The sequence below is a fragment of the Ursus arctos genome, unplaced genomic scaffold (assembly GCF_023065955.2).
Source record: "Ursus arctos isolate Adak ecotype North America unplaced genomic scaffold, UrsArc2.0 scaffold_1, whole genome shotgun sequence".
NCBI lineage: Eukaryota > Metazoa > Chordata > Mammalia > Carnivora > Ursidae > Ursus > Ursus arctos.
Window position 1 is genome coordinate 72,686,477 of NW_026622763.1, and position 21,837 is coordinate 72,708,313.

A 21,837-nucleotide genomic window follows, 5' to 3' on the forward strand; every position below is an offset into this window, starting at 1 on the left:
CATCCAAATGTCAAGTAACTTTTTGGTTTTATGACTTGACTGCCGAGGCTATAACATAGTATCACTAACAATTCGTCCAAAATTCTTACAGATGAGAAAAAGACAGGTCCGAGAAATTGGCTAATGCCAGAATTTTAAGAAGTACAAATATGGGTCAACTAAAGATAGTTTAGGAATTGCTGAACTTGGAATGTCAGCATAAAATCTGGACTAAACCTGTTGTTGTTTTTTTTAATTGTCTCTCTGATTTGCTAAGAAAGCAGTAGTTCTGTGGTCAAGGTCAGTCCACTCACAGATGCTCGCCATGACCCATAATAGCGTTAGGAACCATAATGTGAAGTGACACTCCCTAGTACTTTGGCTACAGAGACAAGCCAGTGGTTCGCGTACACCTTTGTTGTGCGCCTGGAAAATTACTAGATATGTGACTTTCCAAGGTCTCTATCAAGGCTGTGACTTTATCATCTTTTATATCATGCACTTAACTGCTTTTCCTCTGAGTCACCTCATTTTTCCTACCTTTGCCCAAGTAGCTTAAGGAGTTTTAACTTAGGAAACGATGGTAAATTCTAAAGCTTAAAGATAATTCAGATTTGCTGCTAGAAAATGTATGATAGTAATTTTTATTAGTTTCAGAGTGAAAAGTGCAGGACCTTGAGCCCAAATAAGTACATCATTTCCAGTGTCAAAATAGTATGTTCTTTGACTGACTAGGAATTAAATGAGAAACAGTGGCTTTATGTTCTTGCTCCTAAGCTGGATGGTGATGATATGTCCGATAAAGAGCTTTTGGCAAAGTGCATCAAAGGATGGTGTAAATCTAATCTAAATAAAACAGACCATCATCTAAAACAGAGCATCATCTTTCATGTTCAGATTACTGACAGCCACACTCAGGTCAGGACACTGTCCAAACAACAACACTGCAGAAGGATCTCTCTTACCATTCTGAATGAGGGTTTGTGATCGTGTGAACCTTCCATGGACAGCTGTCATGTGCAGTGGACTTTTGCCATCTTTACTCTAAAAAATGAGGGAGAGAGAAACAAAGGATCAGTGATGCCAATCTGAAACATCCCTACAGATACTACTGTCAATGCCCTGAAAATAAAATGTCAATTCAGGTTTTTTAAAAGGGATAATAAAAACTTACAAAAGGTAAAAGATAATTTTTGAAAGCAAAAGAAAAAGCATATATATAATATATCTCAAGTTACTGCATAACATCCCATTGTAAAGAAGCTTAGAGAAGTGAAAATTATTTTAGAGAAGAAATGTGAAATTTCTAGTTACACTGACAATTTTTAAACTATCCTGCTTCAAACTGAAGCAATCATCCAAAATGCTTTTTTCTCTCTTGTGATCTACTGATGAAGACGGTTTCAAGGCGTTTTTGTTTGGTTTGGTTTGGTTTTCAGCTTTTGTCTCAAGTACATGAGAAAAGACAAATGATGTGCTAACTGGCTTGGTCCTGTCCAACCTAAAGTTGACTGAGCTGCTATGAATGACTGCAGCTCTCAAAACTGACCTGGAACATTCCACCACTCCCTACATCCTAATTCCATAGAAAATGACACTTCTGGTTGTTCCAAACAAAAATGCTTGCTTCAATTAAGTCATTAGAAATCATAAGATTAAAACATACAATGGTTTAGCAAATTGCCATTTTAATGATCACAGGGATGTGTGCTGAATTTATACATCTCTCTATTATTTAAGATATAAATGATGGCACTCCCTGATAGAGATTAAGCCAAAACATGAAAAATGTATAAAATCTATAGACTTGTCATCATTACACCAGATACCAAAGTCCCATACATTTATTAAGAAACAGTCATTTACAGAATTTCATCCAAAAATAGTAATACCTAAAAGAACATATTAAGTATCCCCAATAGACAGAATGTATCTTTTCATTCAGGTACTGTTAATAAAAGAAAAAAAAGAAATATCTGTTTCAGGAGAAACATTTTCCAAAGTCCAAGGTTAAATATGAGATTTCAAAAATGCAAGTTTATTTTTGTAATGAAACCCATATACCTGTGCTTTAAAATGCACTGTTGATGGGAATGCAAATTGGTGCAGCCACTGTGGAAAACAGTATGGAGTTTCCTCATAAACTTAAAAACAGAAATACCATATGATCTAGTAATTCCACTACCGGGTATCTACCTAAAGAAAATGAAAACACTAATTCGAAAACATATACACACCCCTATGTTTACGGCAGCGTTATTTCTAATAGCCCAGAAATGGAAGCAACCTACGTGTCCATCGACAGATGAATAGATAAGGAAGATGTAGTGCATACACACACACACACACACACACACACACACACAGAGGAATATAATGCAGCGATAAAAAGGATAAGTTCTTGCCATTTGTGACACCATGGATGGACCTAGAGAGTATTATGCTAAGTGAAATAAGTCAGACTGAGAAAGACAAATGCCATATGATTTCACTCATATGTGGAATCTAAAAAACGAAACAAATGAATAAACAAATAAAACAAAAAACAGAAACAGACTCATAAATACAGAGAACAAACTGATAGCTAAGGAAAGGGGTTAGGGATATGGGCAGATAGGCGAAGGGGAGAGGGAGACACAAGCCTCCGGTCAGGGAATAAATGAGTCATGGGAATGAAAGGCACAGCATAGGGAATATAGTTAATGATACTGTAACAGCTTTGTATGGTGACAGATGGGAGCTACACTTGTGAGCACAGCATAACATCTAGAGAAAGTGAATCACTGTGTTGTACACCTGAGACTTATGTAACATTGTATGTCAACTATATTCAAATAAAAAATTTTTTTTAATTAAAAAAAAAGAAAACATAGCAACCTACAAATACATTTAAAAAAATAACTCCTTGTTTTAAAAACTTCACAATGGGAAACAAATAATCATTTGAGTAAGTATTTCTCAGAGTGAACCAAGGACTAACTGCATCTAAGTCACCCAGGGCTCTTGTTAGAAATGTGAGTTCTGATTTTTCTAAGGTGTTCCAAGATGGCGGAGGAGCAGGAGACCTAAAGTTTGTCTGGTCCCAGGAATTCAGCTAGAGAGCTACCAAACCATTCTGAATACCTATGAATGCAACTGGAGAACGAAGAAAAGAGTAGCAGAAACTCTATGAACAGAAAAGCGATCACTTTCTGCAAGGAGGAGAAAAAGATGGCGGAGGAGCAGGAGACCCTTTCTCAGCTGGTCCCAAGTTGAGCCGGATATCTACCGGACCATCCTGAAAACCCACGGAATCAGCCTGAGATGCAGGAAGATACATCTGGATCTCTACAAACGAACATCTCCATCACTGAATATTGAGGTACCAAACGGGGAGCCGTAAATCTGTGCACAGATATCAGAAGATAAACGGAAGGGGGAGGGAGCTGACGGGCTCGGGTGCCAGGAAGCGGTAGTCACCTGCACTGGGGAGCGGGCTGGACTTGTGGACTGGCACCCGCGAGAGAGCAGACTGAGACCGTGAGCCGGAGAACACGCGCGACCAGACTGAAAATCCGAGTTCTGAAGCGCTCACTGGAACCAGACTAAAACTGGGAGCTCGGGAGCGCACATGCGTCCAAACCGAAAAGCAGAGCTCTGGAGCGTACACTTGAACTAGACTGAAACCAGAGTGCGGGAGCTCCAGAGCGCATGCGAACCACACTGAAACAGGGAGCTCACGAGCGTGCAGGAACTGGGGCGGCTGGCGGTGTTAGAAGTGCAAAGGGCAGAGACGTGGGGCCCTGGAAGTGAGGGCTGGGACACCAGCTGTGGGGCGCACATCCTGATACGCTGCTGGGTTTTTAGCAGCACCGACAGAAACAGAGTTAAAGTGGCCAAGAGAGCTCAGTGGAGAGCGGACTGCGATCTCTCTGTTCTGAGACAGAGGCTAGGATACAGCCACTGCTGCTCTGACTCTCAGAAGAGCCACAGAAAACTGCCAGGGAAAACCACCAGAGAACAAAAGCCTGGAAATACCAGCTCACAGTGTGCCCATCCACACCCCCCTCACAGGGGACGGGGCAACTCTACCCAAACAGGGTTGCCTGAATATCAGCGCAGTGGGCCCCTCCCCCAGAAAGCAGGCTGAAAAATCAAGAAGCCCACATCCCTAAGGTCCCTATAAAACAAGTACACACTGCCTGGGTCCTGGTCAATAATGTGGGCTCTGGACATCCCCGAAACCTCTCCTCATCAGAATGACGAGGAGGAGAAATCCCCCCCAGGAAAGAAAAGATAATGAGTCTGTGGCCTCTGCCACAGAACTGATGGATATGGATATAACCAAATTGTCAGAAATGGAGTTCAGAGTAACAATGGTCAAGATGATGTGTAGGCTTGAAAAAACTATTAATGAAAATATTAACAAGAATATAGAATCTCTAAGGGCAGAAATGAGAGTGAGTCTGGCAGAAATTAAAAATGCTATGACTCAAATGCAGTCTAAACTAGACATTGTGACAGCCAGGGTAAATGAGGCAGAAGAATGAATTAGTGAATTGGAGAATGGGATGGTAGAAGAGAAAGTTAAAACAGAAACTTGCCTCAAAAAAATCCGATCTCAAGAATACAGATTACGGGAGATTACTGACTCAACGAAACGTTCCAATGTCAGAATCATCGGCATCCCAGAGGGGGTGGAGAAAGAGAGAGGTCTAGAAGAGATATTTGAACAAACTGTAGCTGAGAACTTCCCTAATCTGGCAAAGGAAACAAGCATTCGTGTCCAAGAAGCAGAGAGGACCCCTCCCAAGGTCAATGAGAACAGACCTACACCATGTCACGTAATAGTGCATTTCACAAATATTAGATCCAAGGATACAGTATTGAAAGCAGCCAGGGGGAAGAAAATCCTTATGTACAGAGGGAAGAATATCAGAATAACGTCAGACCTGTCTACAGAGACCTGGCAGGCTAGGAAGGGTTGGCAGGGTATTTTCAAAGCTCTATCTGAGAAGAACATGCAGCCATGGATCCTTTTTTTTTTTTTTTCTCTGTTAATGATTTTTTATTATATTATGTTAGTCACCATACAGTACATCCCCGGTTTCCGATGTAAGGCTCGATGATTCATTAGTTGTGTATAACACCCAGTGCACCATGCAATACGTGCCCTCCTTACTACCCATCACCAGTCTATCCCATTCCCCCACCCCCCTCCCCTCTGAGGCCCTCAGTTTGTTTCTCAGAGTCCATAGTCTCTCATGCTTCATTCCCCCTTATGATTAACCCCCCCTTTCTTTATCCCTTTCTTCTCCTACCGATCTTCCTAGTTTTTATGTTCCATAGATGAGAGAAATCATATGATAGTTGTCTTTCTCTGCTTGACTTATTTCACTTAGCATTATCTCCTCCAGTGCCGTCCATGTTGTAGCAAATGTTGAGAACTCGTTCTTTCTGATAGCTGAGTAATATTCCATTGTATATATGGACCACAACTTCTTAATCCAGTCATCTGTTGAAGGGCATCTCGGCTCCTTCCACAATTTAGCTATTGTGGACATTGCTGCTATGAACATTGGGGTGCATATGGCCCTTCTCTTTACTACGTCTGTATCTTTGGGGTAAACACCCAGTAGTGCAATGGCTGGATCATAGGGTAGCTCAATTTTTAATTTTTTAAGGGACCTCCACACTGTTTTCCAGATTGGCTGTACCAACTTGCATTCCCACCAACAATGTAGGAGGGATCCCCTTTCTCCACATCCTCTCCAACAATTGTTGTTTCTTGCCTTGTCTATTTTTGCCATTCTAACTGGCGTAAGGTGCAGCCATGGATCCTTTATCCAGCAAGGCTGTTATTCAGAATTGATGGAGAGATAAGGACCTTCCAGGATTGGCAGAAACTGAAGGAATTTGTAACCATGAAATCAGCCCTACAGGAGATCTTAAGGGGGGTTCTATAAAAGTAAAAAGGCCCCAAAAGTGATACAGAACAGAAATTTACAATCTATAGAAACAAAGACATCACAGGCAACATGACATCATTAAAATCATCTCTCTCAATAATCACTCTCAATGTGAATGGCTTAAATGCTCCCATAAAACGCTACAGGGTTGCAGATTGGATAAAAAGACATGACCCATCCATTTGCTGTCTACAAGAGACTCATTTTGAACCTAAAGATACATCCAGACTGAAAGTGAAGGGATGGAAAACCATTTTTCATACCGATGGACCTCAAAAGAAAGCTGGGGTAGCAATTCTCATATCAGACAGATTAGATTTTAAACTAAAGACTGTAGTTAGAGATACAGAAGGACACTATATTATTCTTAAAGGATGTATCCAACAAGTGGATATGACAATTATAAATATCTATGCCCCCAACAGGGGAGCAGCTAGATACACAAGCCAACTCTTAAGCAGAATAAAGAGACATATGGATAATAATACCTTAATAGTAGGGGACCTCAACACTCCACTCTCAGCAATAGACAGATCACCTAAGCAAAAAATCAACAAAGACACAAGGGCTTGAAATGACATACTGGACCAGAAGGACCTCATAGATATGTACAGAACACTATACCCCAGAACAACAGAATACTCATTATTTTTAATGCACATGTAACTTTCTCCAGAATAGACCATATACTGGGTCACAAAACAGGTCTCAACCGATACCAAAAGACTGAGATTATTCCCTGCATATGCTCAGACCACAATGCTTTGAAACTGGAACTTAATCACAAGGAAAAATTTGGAAGAACCTCAAACACTTGGAAACTAAGAACCATCCTGCTCAAGAATGATTGGGTAAACCAGGAAATTAAAAATCCGTGTAAACAATTTCTGGAGACCAATGAGAATGAAAACACATTGGTCCAAAACCTATGGGACACTGAAAAGGCAGTCCTAAGGGGAAAATACATAGCCCTCCAAGCCTCACTCAAAGAATAGAAAAATCTAAAATGCAGTTTTTATATTCTCACCTCAAGAAGCTGGAGCTAGAACAGAAGAACAGGCCTAACCCACGCACGAGAAGGCAGGTGATCAAGATTAGAGCAGAGATCAATTAATTAGAAACCAGGAGCACAGTAGAGCAGATCAACAGAACTAGAAGCTGGTTCTTTGAAAGAATAAATAAGATCAATAAGCCACTGGCAAGACTTATTCAAAAGAATAGAGATAGGACCCAAATTAATAAAATTATGAATGAAAGGGGAGAGATCACGACCAACACCAATGAAATAGGAAGGATCATTAGAAACTTTTATCAACAGCTTTATGCCAATAAATTAAACAACCTGGAAGAAATGGATGCCTTCCTGGAAACCTATAAACTACCAAGACTGAAACAGGAAGAAATTGACTTTTTAAACAGACCGATTAATTATGAAGAGATTGAAGCAGTGATCGGAAACGTCCCCAAAAACAAGAGTCCAGGGCCTGACGGATTCCCCGGGGAATTCTACCAAACGTTCAAAGAAGAAATAATACCTATTCTCCTGAAGCTGTTTCAAAAAATAGAAACAGAAGGAAAACTACCAAACTCATTCTATGAGGCCAGTATTACCTTGATCCCCAAACCAGGCAAAGACCCCATCAAAAAGGAGAATTACAGACTGATTTCCCTGATGAATATGGATGCCAAAATTCCAAACAAGATCCTAGCTAATAGGATCCAACAGTATATTAAAAGGATTATCCATCATGACCAAGTGGGATTCATCCTTGGGATGCAAGAGTGGTTCAACATCCGCAAATCAATCAGTGTGATAGATCATATCAACAAGAAAAGAGTCAAGAACCACATGATCCTTTCAATTGATGCAGAAAAAGCATTTGACAAAATACAGCATCCTTTCCTGATTAAAACCCTTCAGAGTGTAGGGATAGAGGGTACATTCCTCAATTTCATAAAAACCATCTATGAAAAGCCTAAAGCGAATATCATTCTCAATGGGGAAAAGCTGAAAGCCTTTCCCTTAAGATCAGGAACACGACAAGGATGCCCACTCTTGCCACTATTATTCAACATAGTACTAGAAGTCCTTGCAACAGCAATCAGACAACAAAAAGGGATAAAAGGTATCCAAATTGGCAAAGAAGAAGTCAAACTGTCTCTCTTCGCAGATGACATGATACTCTATATGAAAAACCCAAAAGAATCCACCCCCAAACTACTAGAACTTATAGAGCAATTCAGTAATGTGGCGGGATATAAGATCAATGCTCAGAAATCAGTTGCATTTCTATACACGAACAATGAGACTGAAGAAAGAGAAATTAGGGAATCCATCCCATTTACAATAGCACCAAAAATCATACGTTATCTTGGAATTAACCAGAGACGTAAAGGACCTATATTCTAGAAACTACAAATCACTCTTGAAAGACATTGAGGAAGACACAAAAAGATGGAAAAATATTCCATGCTCATGGATCGGAGAATAAACATAGTTAAAATGTCTATGCTACCCAGAGCAATCTACAATTTCAATGCCATCCCAATCAAAATACCAATGACATTTTTCAAAGAACTGGAACAAACAGCCCTTAAATTTGTGTGGAACCAGAAAAGGCCCCGAATCGCCAAGAAATTGTTGAAAAGGAAAAACAAAGCTGGAGGCATCATGTTGCCGGATTTCAAGCTATACTACAAAGCTGTGATCACAAAAACAGCATGGTACTGGCACAAAAACAGACACATAGATCAATGGAACAGAATAGAGAACCCAGAAATGGACCCTCGGCTCTCTGGGCAACTAATCTTTGACAAAGCAGGAAAAAACATCCAGTGGAAAAAAGACAGTCTCTTCAATAAATGGTGCTGGGAAAATTGGACAGCTACATGCAAAAGAATGAAACTTGACCACTCTCTCACACCATACACAAAGGTAAACTCCAAATGGTTGAAAGATCTCGATGTGAGACAGGAATCCATCAAAATCCTAGAGGAGAACATAGGCATCAACCTCTTTAACATTGGCCACAGCAACTTTTTTCATGACACATCTCCAAAGGCAAGAGAAACAAAAGAAAAAATGAACTTGTGGGACTTCATCAAGATAAAAACCTTCTGCACAGCCAAGGAAACAGTCAAAAAAACTAAGAGGCAGCCCACAGAATGGGAGAAGATATTTGCAAATGACACTACAGATAAAAGACTGGTATCCAAGATCTACAAAAAACTTCTCAAACTCAATACACGAGAAACAAATAATCAAATCAAAAAATGGGCAGAAGATATGAACAGACACTTTTCCAATGAAGACATACAAATGGCTAACAGACACATGAAAAAATGTTCAAAATCATTAGCCATCAGGGAAATTCAAATCAAAACCACCTTGAGATACCACCTTACACCAGTTAGAATGGCAAAAATTGACAAGGCAGGAAACAACAAATGTTGGAGAGGATGTGGAGAAAGGGGATCCCTCTTACACTGTTGGTGGGAATGCAAGTTGGTACAGCCACTTTGGAAAACAGTGTGGAGGTCCCTTAAAAAGTTAAAAATAGAGCTACCCTATGATCCAGCAATTGCACTACTGGGTGTTTACCCCAAAGATACAGACGTAGTGAAAAGAAGGGCCATATGCACCCCAATGTTCATAGCAGCATTGTCCACAATAGCTAAATTGTGGAAGGAGCCGAGATGCCCTTCAACAGACGAACGGATTAAGAAGATGTGGTCCATATATACAATGGAATATTACTCAGCCATCAGAAAGAACGATTACACAACATTTGCAGCAACATGGATGGGACTGGAGGAGATTATGCTAAAGTAAAATAAGTCAAGCAGAGAAAGACAATTATCATAGGGTTTCACTCATATGGAACATAAGAAATAGGAAGATCAGTAGGAGAAGGAAGGGAAGAATGAAGGGGGGTGGTGAACAGAAGGGGGAATGAACCACGAGAGACTATGGACTCTGGGAAACAAACTGAGGCCTTCAGAGAGGAGGACGTGGGGGATTGGGATAGGCTGGTGATAGGTACTAAGGAGGGTACATATTGCATGGTGCACTGGGTATTATATGCAAATAATGAATCATGGAACATTGCATCAAAAACTGGGGATGTACTGTATGGTGACTAATATAACAAAATAAAAATTATTTTAAAAAATGTGAGTTCTGTCCCCTAACCCAGGCCACTGAGTCAGAACTGGGTAAAGGGATCCCCATATCTAACCTGTACAGCACGTTAATGTTTGGGAGACACTGCTTTAGACTGAGGGGCTGGAATAGCTTATAAAACCAAAAGGGTTTAACAGAAGAATTTTTATTATATCCTGTAAGTCTATTTCTTAGAAAGGAAGAAAGGAGTTGTGCACAATCTTTGCCAAGGAAAGAGTTAATCAGAACGGTAAGTGCATCGATTGAAAAATAATCTTTGTAGTGAAAAGTCATCAGGTAGATGGGGGAAGAATAGGATCTTTTCTCATCTAATATGATTATAACCAGAGTCAGAAAAGATTGAGAAAGGAAGACGGAAATAAGCTTGAAGCTTTACTGAAATGGTAGTTTTAAAGGAAAAGGAGCAGCAACCAAGAGACTAGGGACACAATTACAGAAATCGCCGGCCTGACGTTAACCAGTCCCTAGGTGGTGCTATTTCTTTAAATTTTGCTCCAATATTGTCTCTTAAGTTTAATTGAAAACACAACTAATTAGCATTTAGTTAAATATATATAAAGCCATAAATATTTGAGTGCTTAGATAATATCTTTATAAATATTTAGCTAAGAACTTTTCCATGTCTAGAAAATAGCTTAAAGGCTTTACCGGGGAATAACCACCAACTTGGTAGTAACTACCTAAATTGCAGCCAGCCAGCCAAAGCAGAAGTAACCCGTTTCTGTGGCATGCAGTTTACAAAGCTGGTTCTATTTCAGGGAAGGCAAACAGCACGCCCTTTTGTCCCATGGAGTGCTTGTGCCTTTGGTAACAGGGCAAATAAATACAGACGACCAAATTTTGGTAAAATATAAAGCACAGCTATATGGGATCTATCTTTGCCTGGGTTCATCTACCACTGAGTCCAGTCCTGAGCTGGTTTTCCCCCCTGAGGGATATGGTGGCAGGAGGTGGGGGAGGGAGGACAGGAAGCATTGAGAATATCACGGAGCCATTTTGGAACAGTTGTGCTTACATGGTTTGGATGTAAAAGGAACTTGCTATTTCAAAAAGCCATTGGAAACTAATGAAGGTCAGAGGATAATACCTTTTGTTTAGTCTTTACAAGTTAGAACTCAGGATATTCAGGTTGAGACCAGGGATCCTACTGAGTTCCATTATCTGCCTGAGAAATTTATCACACGGGGGGACTTGCTGTTACTGCTGTTTTAGGAACTTCAGACAAGGACAAAACATTCCTTGCATTGTCAAAGTGAAGAATATATTCAATTCTTCCTCTTATTCAAAGCTTTGCTTTTATAAGACTTTTTTCTTAATTTCTAGTCTCTTTCCTATTTCTAGAGTCATTTTCCCATTAGTTGTTATTTTGAGATTTTAATTAAGCAAGAAGCCCTTCTATTGGTTTAGGCACGGCTTAGCCATGGTCACGAAGGAAAACCAAAAAAAGATTAAGAATATTTTACGATGGGGTGCCTGGGTGGCTCAATCGGTTAAGCATCTGCCTTCAGCTCAGGTTATGATTCTGCGGTCCTGGGATCAAGCCCTGAGTAGGGCTCCCTGTTCAGCGGAGAGTCTGCTTCTCCCTCTCCCTCTGCCTGCTGCTCCCCCTGCTTGTGCTCTCTCTCTGTGTGTCAAATAAATAAATAAAATCTTTAAAAAAAAGAATATTTTATGAATATTAGTACTCTTTCAGGGCAGAATTCAACATCCTTCAAGGAAGATTACCCTTGAACTAAATGGAGTATTTCAATTTCCTTGACCACCATTCTCCTCGGAAATCCATCCATGCCTTTCACACCAAATACCTTCTTTCCTCCTCCTCCAACATCCCCCAAACCTCCCCTAAACTCATAGACGTTGTTACCACCCAGGAACTTGAAGGCATTGTGCTGTCTGTGGCATGTGCTTCCTGGAGTCACACAGCTCAGAGGCCCTCCTAGAAGGCAATAGAGCCTCTATAAGATAACATTAAGGCCAGCCTTGCAGGGGGTTAGGGGGAATGTGTCAGAAACCCAAGAGGCCTTCCTGATTCAAGGGAAGAGCAATCTAAAACCCTAATTTGCCAAAAGCCATATGTAGTCCAATTTTTTAAATGGTTCTAAAGGCCAGAGATGGTACATGGTTGATTCTCATTAATTCCTCTCCTTTTTCTTCACATCCTCTCCAAATATCCAAGCCTAATGCCCTTATCACTGCTTTCTCTCTCTTGCCTGTTCTAGTTTTCACCTTCGACCTCTGCAGTACAACTCATTCTATATTTTGGACCTGGTACCTATAAAGAAGGGAGCTGGTTCCCTTCAGAAGATGTGTGATGGACTTCAGCTGCAGTGTCTGAGGGCCACACAGCCTAAGGGCCCAGGGACAGGAAAGAATTCAGACCATGGGCAGTCTGAATGTTAGTGACCGGGAGGTAGGCAACCTGGCAGGGGTAATCTCTGAATCCATCTAAGTAGTATTTGGAGTAGCTATGTATTTAGTGCCTTCTTTAACATTTTGAATGCTCCTAGAAAGAGCTTTGGGATGTTACTGGAATTATGATGTAGTCTGTAATGGAGAAGAAAAATTATTTTGTATCTTCTCATGCTCTTCCTATTTGCAAAATACAAGTGAACCTTCAGTGGATTATTGTATAAAGTACTGTGTCATTACTACTTAGCACAATCAAACCAACATTACAAAGTCAGAGACAGGCCCATGGTCGATCTAAGCAAAATGAAGGGCTGTGAAATGTGCACAGGACACATATCCTTCCTTCTCTCTCCATCGTCTTGTAATTGCTCATGAAGACATCCCTTGTAGTACTTTGTGAGGAGAGAGGAAAACAAAGTGGACATGTGGGTGGGTACTGGCTACATTTCAATATGCTATTTCCCTTGGAAAATCTAAACAAATTGTCTTGGGATCTACAAACACTTTCAAAATCCAAGGAGCAATGTGGTACAGAGAGATAACAACTTCAATTAAAAAGCTACCTCCAGAGTCAGACAAAACGGCTCTACGGAAATGTTAGAAAATCCGTGCCTCCAGAGCGCATCTGGAATCGTGAAGGAGGAGGATTCGAGAGAAGGAAACTTGAGGACGTAAACAGAGGAGATGAAAGGAGACTGAGGGAGATGGCTAGACTTTCACCAAAGTCCCATTTATGCAGATCAGATACTAAAAAACCTAAGTCTCAGATTTTAAGAAAGGTATTTCTCACATTCTATTGATGATTAGCAGTCTATGGGGAAAAATTAATTATTAAAATTAAGTAGCATGCTTTCCGGGTCTAATTTATGGGGAAGAAGGCTGCCATAAACTCCATATAGTTGGCGTCCCACAACTAATCTGAACTGAGCACTAGTCAGTTAACTGGGGGAAGTGGGTGGGTGTTCCAGAAAGTGGCCTTCTAGCCTTGCTGTCAGGCACACTGAGAGCATCAGGCGGCATGTTTTCAAAGGGGGAATGGAGAGCATCAGACAACCCCCTGAATTAATTAGGTGAAAGCTGGTGAAGAGAGCTACTTTATTTAACTTCAGTAACAATTTTCTTTTCTTTGGAGAATTGAAGGATGTCCTTCATATACTAGCATGGCGATACAAGTGTCACAAGTTGGAGACACTGCCAGTTTGGCCACCTGTTAACCTCCTGTCCTCTCACCACCATCCTCTGTGACTTCAACACCATACGATGACACTTCTCACCACCATCCTCTGTGACTTCAACACCATACGATGACACTTCTCACCTTGGGTTATAGTTCCTTGGTCTCTTGATGTCCCCGTAGACCTTCCCTTACCCCCATTTAGGACCCTGGATGGGCTCCACTTACAAGATATGAAACTCTGAAATTCTCTTTATCTATTCTACCTCTTCATTTCTACCTATTCTCTACCTCCATGAAGACATTATACTCCTCTCCACTTCCTTTCTATTTTCTCTAACTCTTCTTTTTTCATCCATTTCTGGCTCTTCCTCCTCCTCCCGATCTTAAGACTAAAGGGATCCTGGCACCCTCCATCCCTTTCTCCACTCATGCTATAACGTACTCTCTCCTTGGGTGACCTCATCCTTTTCCAGCCTCCAAGATCCATCACCTCTGTGTGAATGAGGCAGCCTAAGTTTTTTCTTCTCTTCTCTTCTGCTCTCCCACGCTGGAGGCTTGCATGTTCCCTTATTGGTTTTCTCAGACTGGCTGTACCAAAGGCTCAAAATCACCTTCTCAAAAACTAAACTTATCAGTTTTACCTCCTAAGCCTATTCTTTCTCCTGACATCCCTCCTCATAACAACAATCATTTACTGAGTGCTTGCCACGTGGCAGACACTGTTCTAAGTAATTTATGTGAGATGACTTGTTTAATCCTCACAGTGGTTCCATGAAGATGTTACTGTTTCCCCAATTTTACAGATAAACAGACACCCAGAGAGGTTGTTTCTGATTATATAATTACTGAAAGTCAAGGCTAGGATTGGAGTCGAGGCAGCCTAGCCTCAGAACTGAACACTTAACCCCTATGCTCTGTCACCTCTGAACCAGATGTCAGTTCTTACACTTGTCTTCAACTCCTCCACCTCCTATCCAACCAAATTTCATTGATTTTCTTTCTGCAAAGCCTCTCTCTTCTGTTGGCTGCCATCCCCTCTGTCCTCAGTACCTCTTATCTAGATGAGTTTTACTGACTTCCAGTTATTTTCTAATTGTCCTCTGTCTAGGTCCACTACACCTGAGCTTTGTTTTTATAAAAATAAAAATGGGTTCTTTTTTTCACCTGGATATAAAAATAACATGCTGATGTATCACAATCAGAAAATAAAACAAATATATAAAGATGAAACTACAAATCCAAATCATAATTTTGCCTCTCTGCAGTGATAATATACTGGTATACATTCCAAGTCTTTTTCTCTTTCTATGCATATACCCAGATATAACTTTTTAAAATTAAAAAATTAGATATTTACTTATTGCATATTAATTCTTTCACTGATAACACTAGGTATTACCAGTCTTTTTCATATTTGCCAATCACAAAGGCAAATATACTTGTGCATTAGTTTGCATTTTTCTAATTACTAATAATACTGAATATTTTTCATAGGTTTAATGGATATTGTTTTCTCTCTCTTGTGACTTGCTTTTACACATATTTTCTAGTAGGTTATCAGACTTTTTCTTATTGGTTTATATGAGCTCTTTATATATTAAATATAGTAAATCTTGGCTTATCATGTATAATGTAGAAAAATTTCTCTTAGTTGTTCCTCTTTCAATTTTGTATATGTTAGGGTTTGTTGTTTTTTGTGGTTTTGTTTTGCCATATAAACATTTTAAATGTTTATGTCATCATATATGCAATTTTTTTTCCTACCTATTTTCTGTCTCTGCTGTTCTGTGACTGGATTACTATTTCTAATGCTCAGTTTGGATCACATGACCTCTATAATGACTAGTGGTCCCCGCAGCTTATAGAAGCCCCAACTCCTCAGCCAGTTGATAAGACTTCTTCCTTGGTCCTGTCAAATTTCAGCTTGTTCCTGGCTCCTTCCTTTCATACAATTTCTGCTCCCTTCAAGGTCAATAAATTGCTATTCTGAAAATTTGTCTCATATTTCCCCACTATTGAAAATTATAAGAAAAAATGTAAAAAGATTTTAATGGTGAATAGGGAAGGTCATTAAAATGGATTGATCCAATATTCTTAAAATTAAATCTCAGAAAGAACCATTTTTCAAAGGCAGAGGGAGAATACACCGGGGCCTTGCGTTAGGATCCCTGTGTGCCAGGGAGAAGGGAAGCTGGGGATGAGGACAAGGTCCCTTGTGCAGGGAAGGATATTCCATTACCTCTTGGTTCTCTGTCACGGTGAGCTAACTACTAGCCTAGAGTCTACCCAGAGCTTTTCCTATTTGGAACTCCCAAAGCCTTTGTTCATGCAGTTCTCTCTATCTGGAATGCCCTCTCTCAGAGTCTCTCTATCTCTCTTCATCTCAAAAGCAAGCTTCATTTTTGATCCCCAAGCAGGAAGCAAGTGTTGACTTGCTTCTTATACTTTGCAATGCTCTATTACTCTCTCATGCCACTCATCACATTCTCTCGTCTCGTGAGAATCTGCGCACACTATTTCCTTACTGTTCTGTAAATTCCTTGAGAGCAGAGTTCACATCTCATCTTGGAGTACTCCCTCAGAACCAAACAGAGGGCACCAGATAGACTTCAGTAAGTTTGCTGAATAAAGACTGTTAGGCCCAGTTGACCACTATTAGGTCAAGGATACATTACTACAGTCACTACCTAGGATTTACTATTGGAAAGTGTCTGAGAAACTCCTTGGTGGGCCATGCCAGGGTTAGGAACAGGCCTGAGATCACTGGATTAGGCTTTCCTTTGATGCTCAGCAGCTCTGCCATATCAGCTCAACATTCACCTCAGTGTTAGAAACTAGGCCACGTCAACATCCCTGAGACGCAGTATGTGCTCTAGAACATTCACTAAGCCACCAAAAGCATGTGGCTAGAACCTCAGTGCCTTCCAGCTGGTCCTACCACTTCTGCAGTAATGACACAGCTACATTTCTACAGCATGTCAATACAGGACAAGGCTGTGGGAGGCAAGGGACTCAGAGTTCTGATTCTAAAACATCATTTACAAGAGTTGATTTTGCTCCAATGGACGCTCAATGCAAAGGTATGTAGCACAGAGAGAGACAAAGAGTGTCGTACCTGGATATTAACATCTGCCCCGTTGTTTACTAATAGTTCAAGACACAAAGCACCATGTGTGGAGGCAGCAGCAAAATGCAGAGGGGTGAACCCGCTGTTGTTGGGCTGGTTCACATTAGCACCGTAGTCAGTCAGCTCGTTAACTACAGCATCCTGCCCGTTGTAGCAGGCCAGGTGAAGGGCTGTGTTTCCATAGATGTTGATTTCGTCGATCTGCAAATGAGTCCAACACAGGGCAGGTAAAATCACTGGAGTCTCTTTACTGCACTTGTTGTTGGGGTGGGGGAGGGGCAGAGGGAGAGAGAGAATCTTAGGCAGATTCCATGCTCAGCGAGGAGCCCAATGCGAGCTCGATCCCAGGACCCCGAAATCAAGCCAAAATCAAGAGTCAGACACTTAACTGACTAAGTCACCCAGGCGCCCATACACCACAATTTAGAAGGCTAAATGCTGAAGGTAGGATGAAGAACCCTAGCTTGTCTAAAAAATGACTAATATGTATTACATGCAATATATACATTTAAATATTTCTCTATGTTGATACAGAAACTTAGCCTGTTTCTGGTTTTTCATTACTTGCTGTATGCCTGCATTGCCCTTCACCAGTTGCCCCCAGAAACTCAAAAAGATAGGATGCTAGAAAATAAGGTGGTTTTTACCCTCTTGAATTAAAATGCAAACAGGATTTAATTTAAAAACAACAGAGGAGGAGTTAAGATGGCAGAGGAGTAGGAGACACCTTTTTCAGCCGGTCCTCCGAGTCGAGCTGGATAGGTACCAGACCAGCCTAAACAACCATGGAACCAGCCTGAGATGCAGGAAGATGCATCTGGATCTCTACAAAAGAACATCTCCAGCACTGAGTATTGAGGTACGAAGCGGGGAGCCATGAAACTGTGCACAGATATCGGAAGATAAACGGAAGGGGGAGGGAGCCGCCGCGTTCGGGCGCCGGGAAGCAGTAGCCACTTGCACGGGAGAGCAGGCGGGGCTCACGGACGGCACCCGCAAAACAGCAGACTGAGACCGTGAGCCGGGTGCGCTCGCCACCAGGCATCTCGCGGAACACCGGAATCCCGGTGCGCTCACTGGATCCAGACTGAGACCGGGAGATCCGGGAGCGCGCGGCGGCTGGCGGCTGGCGGCTGGCGGTGTTAGAAACACAAAGGACAGAGATGCGCCGGCCCTGGAAGTGAGGGCTGGGACGCCGAGTGTGGGGCGCACATCCCGGGACGCTGCAGGGTTGAGCAGCACCAACAGTAACAGAGTTAAAGTGGCCAGAACTTTAGTAGAGAACGGGCAGCAATCCCTCGGTTCTGTGACAGAAGCTGAAATTCGGCCACTGCTGCTCTGACTCTCAGAAGAGGCACAGCAAACCGCCAGGGAAAGCCGCCAGAGAACAAAAGCCTGGAAATACCGGCTCAGAGAGTGCCCATCCCCATCACCCCTCGCAGGGGACACGGAGACTCTACCCAAACAGGGCTGCCTGAGTATCGGCGCGGCAGGCCCCTCCCCCAGAACACAGAAGGCAGGCTGAAAAATCAAGAAGCCCACAACCCGGGCGCCTGGGTGGCGCAGTCATTGAGCACCTGTCTTTGGCTTAGGGCGTGATCCCGGCGTTCCAGAAAGGAGTCCCTCATCGGGCTCCTCCGCTGGGAGCCTGCTTCTTCCTCTCCCACTCCCCTGCTTCTGTTCCCTCTCTCGCTGGTTGGCTGCCACATAAATAAATAAATAAAATCTTTAAAGAAGAAGCCCACATCCCTAAGATCCCTATAAAACAAGGGGCACGGCCTGGGACCCAGTCAATAATTTGGGCTCTGGAGAACCCCGCAACCTCTTCTCATCAGAATGACAAGAAGGAGAAGCCCCCACCAGCAAAGAAAAGACAGTGAGTCTGTGGCCTCTGCCACAGAAATAATGGATATGGATGTAACCAAAGTATCAGAAATGGAATTCAGAGTAACGATGGTCAAAATGATGAGTAGAATTGAAAAAACTATTAACGAAAAGGTTACTGAGAATATAGAATCCCTAAGGACAGAAATGAGAGCGAATCTGACAGAAATTAAAAATTCTATGAGCCAAATGCAGGCAAAACTAGAGGCTCTGACGGCCAGGGTCACAGAAGCAGAGGAACGGGTTAGTGAATTGGAGAATGGGTTAATAGAGGAAAAAACCAAAATAGAAGCTGCTCTTAAAAAAATCCAAGCCCACGAATGTAGGTTACGGGAGATTACTGACTCAATGAAACGATCCAACGTCAGAATCATCGGCATCCCCGAGGGGGTGAAGAAAAACGGAGGTCTAGAAGAGATATTTGAACAAATTGTAGCTGAAAACTTCCCTAATCTAGCAAGGGAAACAAACATTCGTGTCCAAGAGGCAGAGAGGACCCCTCCCAAGCTCAACCACGACAAACCTACGCCACATCACGTCATAGTGCAATTCATAAATATTAGATCCAAGGATACAGTATTGAAAGCGGCCAGGGCAAAGAAATTTCTCACATACCAAGGCAAAGGCATCAGAATTACGTCAGACCTGTCTACACAGACCTGGAATGAGAGAAAGGGTTGGGGGAGCATTTTTAAAGCTCTTTCAGAGAAAAACATGCAGCCAAGGATCCTTTATCCAGCAAGGCTGTCATTCAGAATTGATGGAGAAATAAAGACATTCAGAATCGCCAGTCATTAACCAATTTCGTAACCACGAAAACAGCCCTACAGGAGATATTAAGGGGGGTTCTATAAAGGTAAAAAGGCCCCAAGAGTGATACAGAACAGAAAGTCACAGCCAATACAAACAAAGACTTTACTGGCAACATGGCATCATTAAAATCATATCTCTCAGTTCTTAGCACTAACGTGAATGGTTTGAATGCTCCCATGAAACGCCACAGGGTTGCAGATTGGATAAAAAGAAATGACCCATCCCTTTGCTGTCTACAAGAGACTCATTTCGAACCCAAAGATGCATTCAGACTGAGAGTAAGGGGATGGAGTACCATCTTTCACGCAAATGGACCTCAAAAGAAAGCTGGGGTAGCAATTCTCATATCAGATAAATTGGATTTTAAACTAGAGACTATAGTTAGAGACGCAGAAGGGCACTATATTATTCTTAAAGGAAGTATTCAACAAGTGGATATGACAATTATAAATATATATGCCCCCAACAGGGGAGCAGCAAGATACACAAGCCAACTCTTAACCAGAATAAAGAGACATATAAATAAAAATACATTAATAGTAGGGGACCTCAACACTCCACTATCAGAAATAGACAGAACACCCTGGCAAAAACTAAGCAAAGAATCAAAGGCTTTGAATGCCATACTCGACAAGTTGGACCTCATAGATATATATAGTACACTACACCCCAGAACCAAAGAATACTCATTCTATTCTATTGCCCATGGAACATTCTCAAGAATAGACCATGTTCTGGGACACAAAACAGGTCTCAGCCGATACCAAAAGATTGAAATTATCCCCTGCATATTCTCAGACCACAATGCTCTGAAATTGGAACTCAACCACAAGGAAAAATTTGGAAGAAACTCAAACACTTGAAGACTAAGAACCATCCTGCTCAGGAATGACTCGATAAACCAGGAAATCAAAAATCAAATTAAACAATTTATGGAGACCAATGAGAATGAAAATACAACAGTCCAAAACCTATGGGATACTGCAAAGGCAGTCCTAAGGGGGAAATACATAGCCATCCAAGCCTCACTCAAAAGAATAGAAAAATCTAAAATGCAGTTTTTATATTCTCACCTCAAGAAGCTTGAACAACAACAGAGGGACAGGCCTAATCCACGCACGAGTAAGCAGTTGACCAAAATTAGAGCTGAAATCAATCAAGCAGAAACCAGAAGTACAGTAGAGCAGATCAACAGGACTAGAAGCTGGTTCTTTGGGAGAATCAATAAAATTGACAGACCACTGGCAACACTTATCCAAAAGAAAGGAGAAAGGACCCAGATTATTAAAATTATGAATGAAAAAGGAGAGGTCACGACGAACACCATTGAAATTGGAAGGATTATTAGAAATTTTTATCAACAGCTATATGCCAATAAACTAAGCAATCTGGAAGAGATGGAATCCTTCCTGGAAACCTATAAACTACCAAGATTGAAACCGGAAGAAATTGATTTCTTAAACAGGCCAATTAATTATGAAGAAATTGAGTCAGTGATAAACAACCTTCCAAATAACAAAACTCCAGGCCCGGACGGTTTTCCTGGGGAATTCTACCAAACATTCAAAGAAGAAATAATACCTATTCTCCTAAAGCTATTTCAAAAAATAGAAACAGAAGGAAAGCTACCAAACTCATTCTATGAGGCCAATATTACCTTGATCCCCAAACCAGGCAAAGACCCCATCAAAAAGGAGAATTACAGACCGATCTTCCTAATGAATATGGACGCCAAAATCCTCAACAAGATACTTGCTAATAGAATCCAACAGTACATTAAAAGGATTATCCATCACGATCAAGTGGGATTCATACCTGGGATGCAAGCGTGGTTCAATATTCGCAAATCAATCAGCGTGATACATCATATCAACAAGAAAAGACTCAGGAACCATATGATCCTCTCAATCGATGCCGAAAAAGCATTTGACAAAATACAGCATCCTTTCCTGATTAAAACCCTTCAGAGTGTAGGAATAGAAGGTACATTTCTCAATCTCATAAAAGCCATCTATGAAAAGCCTACTGCAAATATTATTCTCAATGGGGAAAAGCTGGAAGCCTTTCCCTTAAGATCAGGAACTCGACAAGGATGCCCACTCTCACCACTATTATTCAACATAGTACTAGAAGTCCTTGCAACAGCAATCAGACGACAAAAAGGGATCAAAGGTATTCAAATCGGCAAAGAAGAAGTCAAAATGTCTCTGTTCGCAGATGACATGATACTCTATATGGAAAACCCAAAAGAAGCCACTCCCAAACTATTAGAAGTTATAGAGCAATTCAGTAACATGGCGGGATACAAAATCAATGC

At 41.4% G+C, this 21,837-nt stretch overlaps 1 protein-coding gene across 3 annotated transcripts in view; it reads right to left on the bottom strand.

Moving 5' to 3' along the window:
• ANKRD44 (ankyrin repeat domain 44) overlaps window positions 1-21,837 on the bottom strand; it is a 309,633-nt gene that overhangs the window by 104,729 nt on the left and 183,067 nt on the right. For all 3 annotated transcript variants that reach the window (XM_044381322.3, XM_057303669.1, XM_026492270.4), the window contains exons 8-9: window positions 16,812-17,024; window positions 945-1,023 (exon numbers count right to left, since the gene is read on the bottom strand). In XM_044381322.3, the coding sequence (XP_044237257.1) occupies window positions 945-1,023; window positions 16,812-17,024 (292 nt within the window). The remainder of the gene's footprint in view (window positions 1-944; window positions 1,024-16,811; window positions 17,025-21,837) is intronic.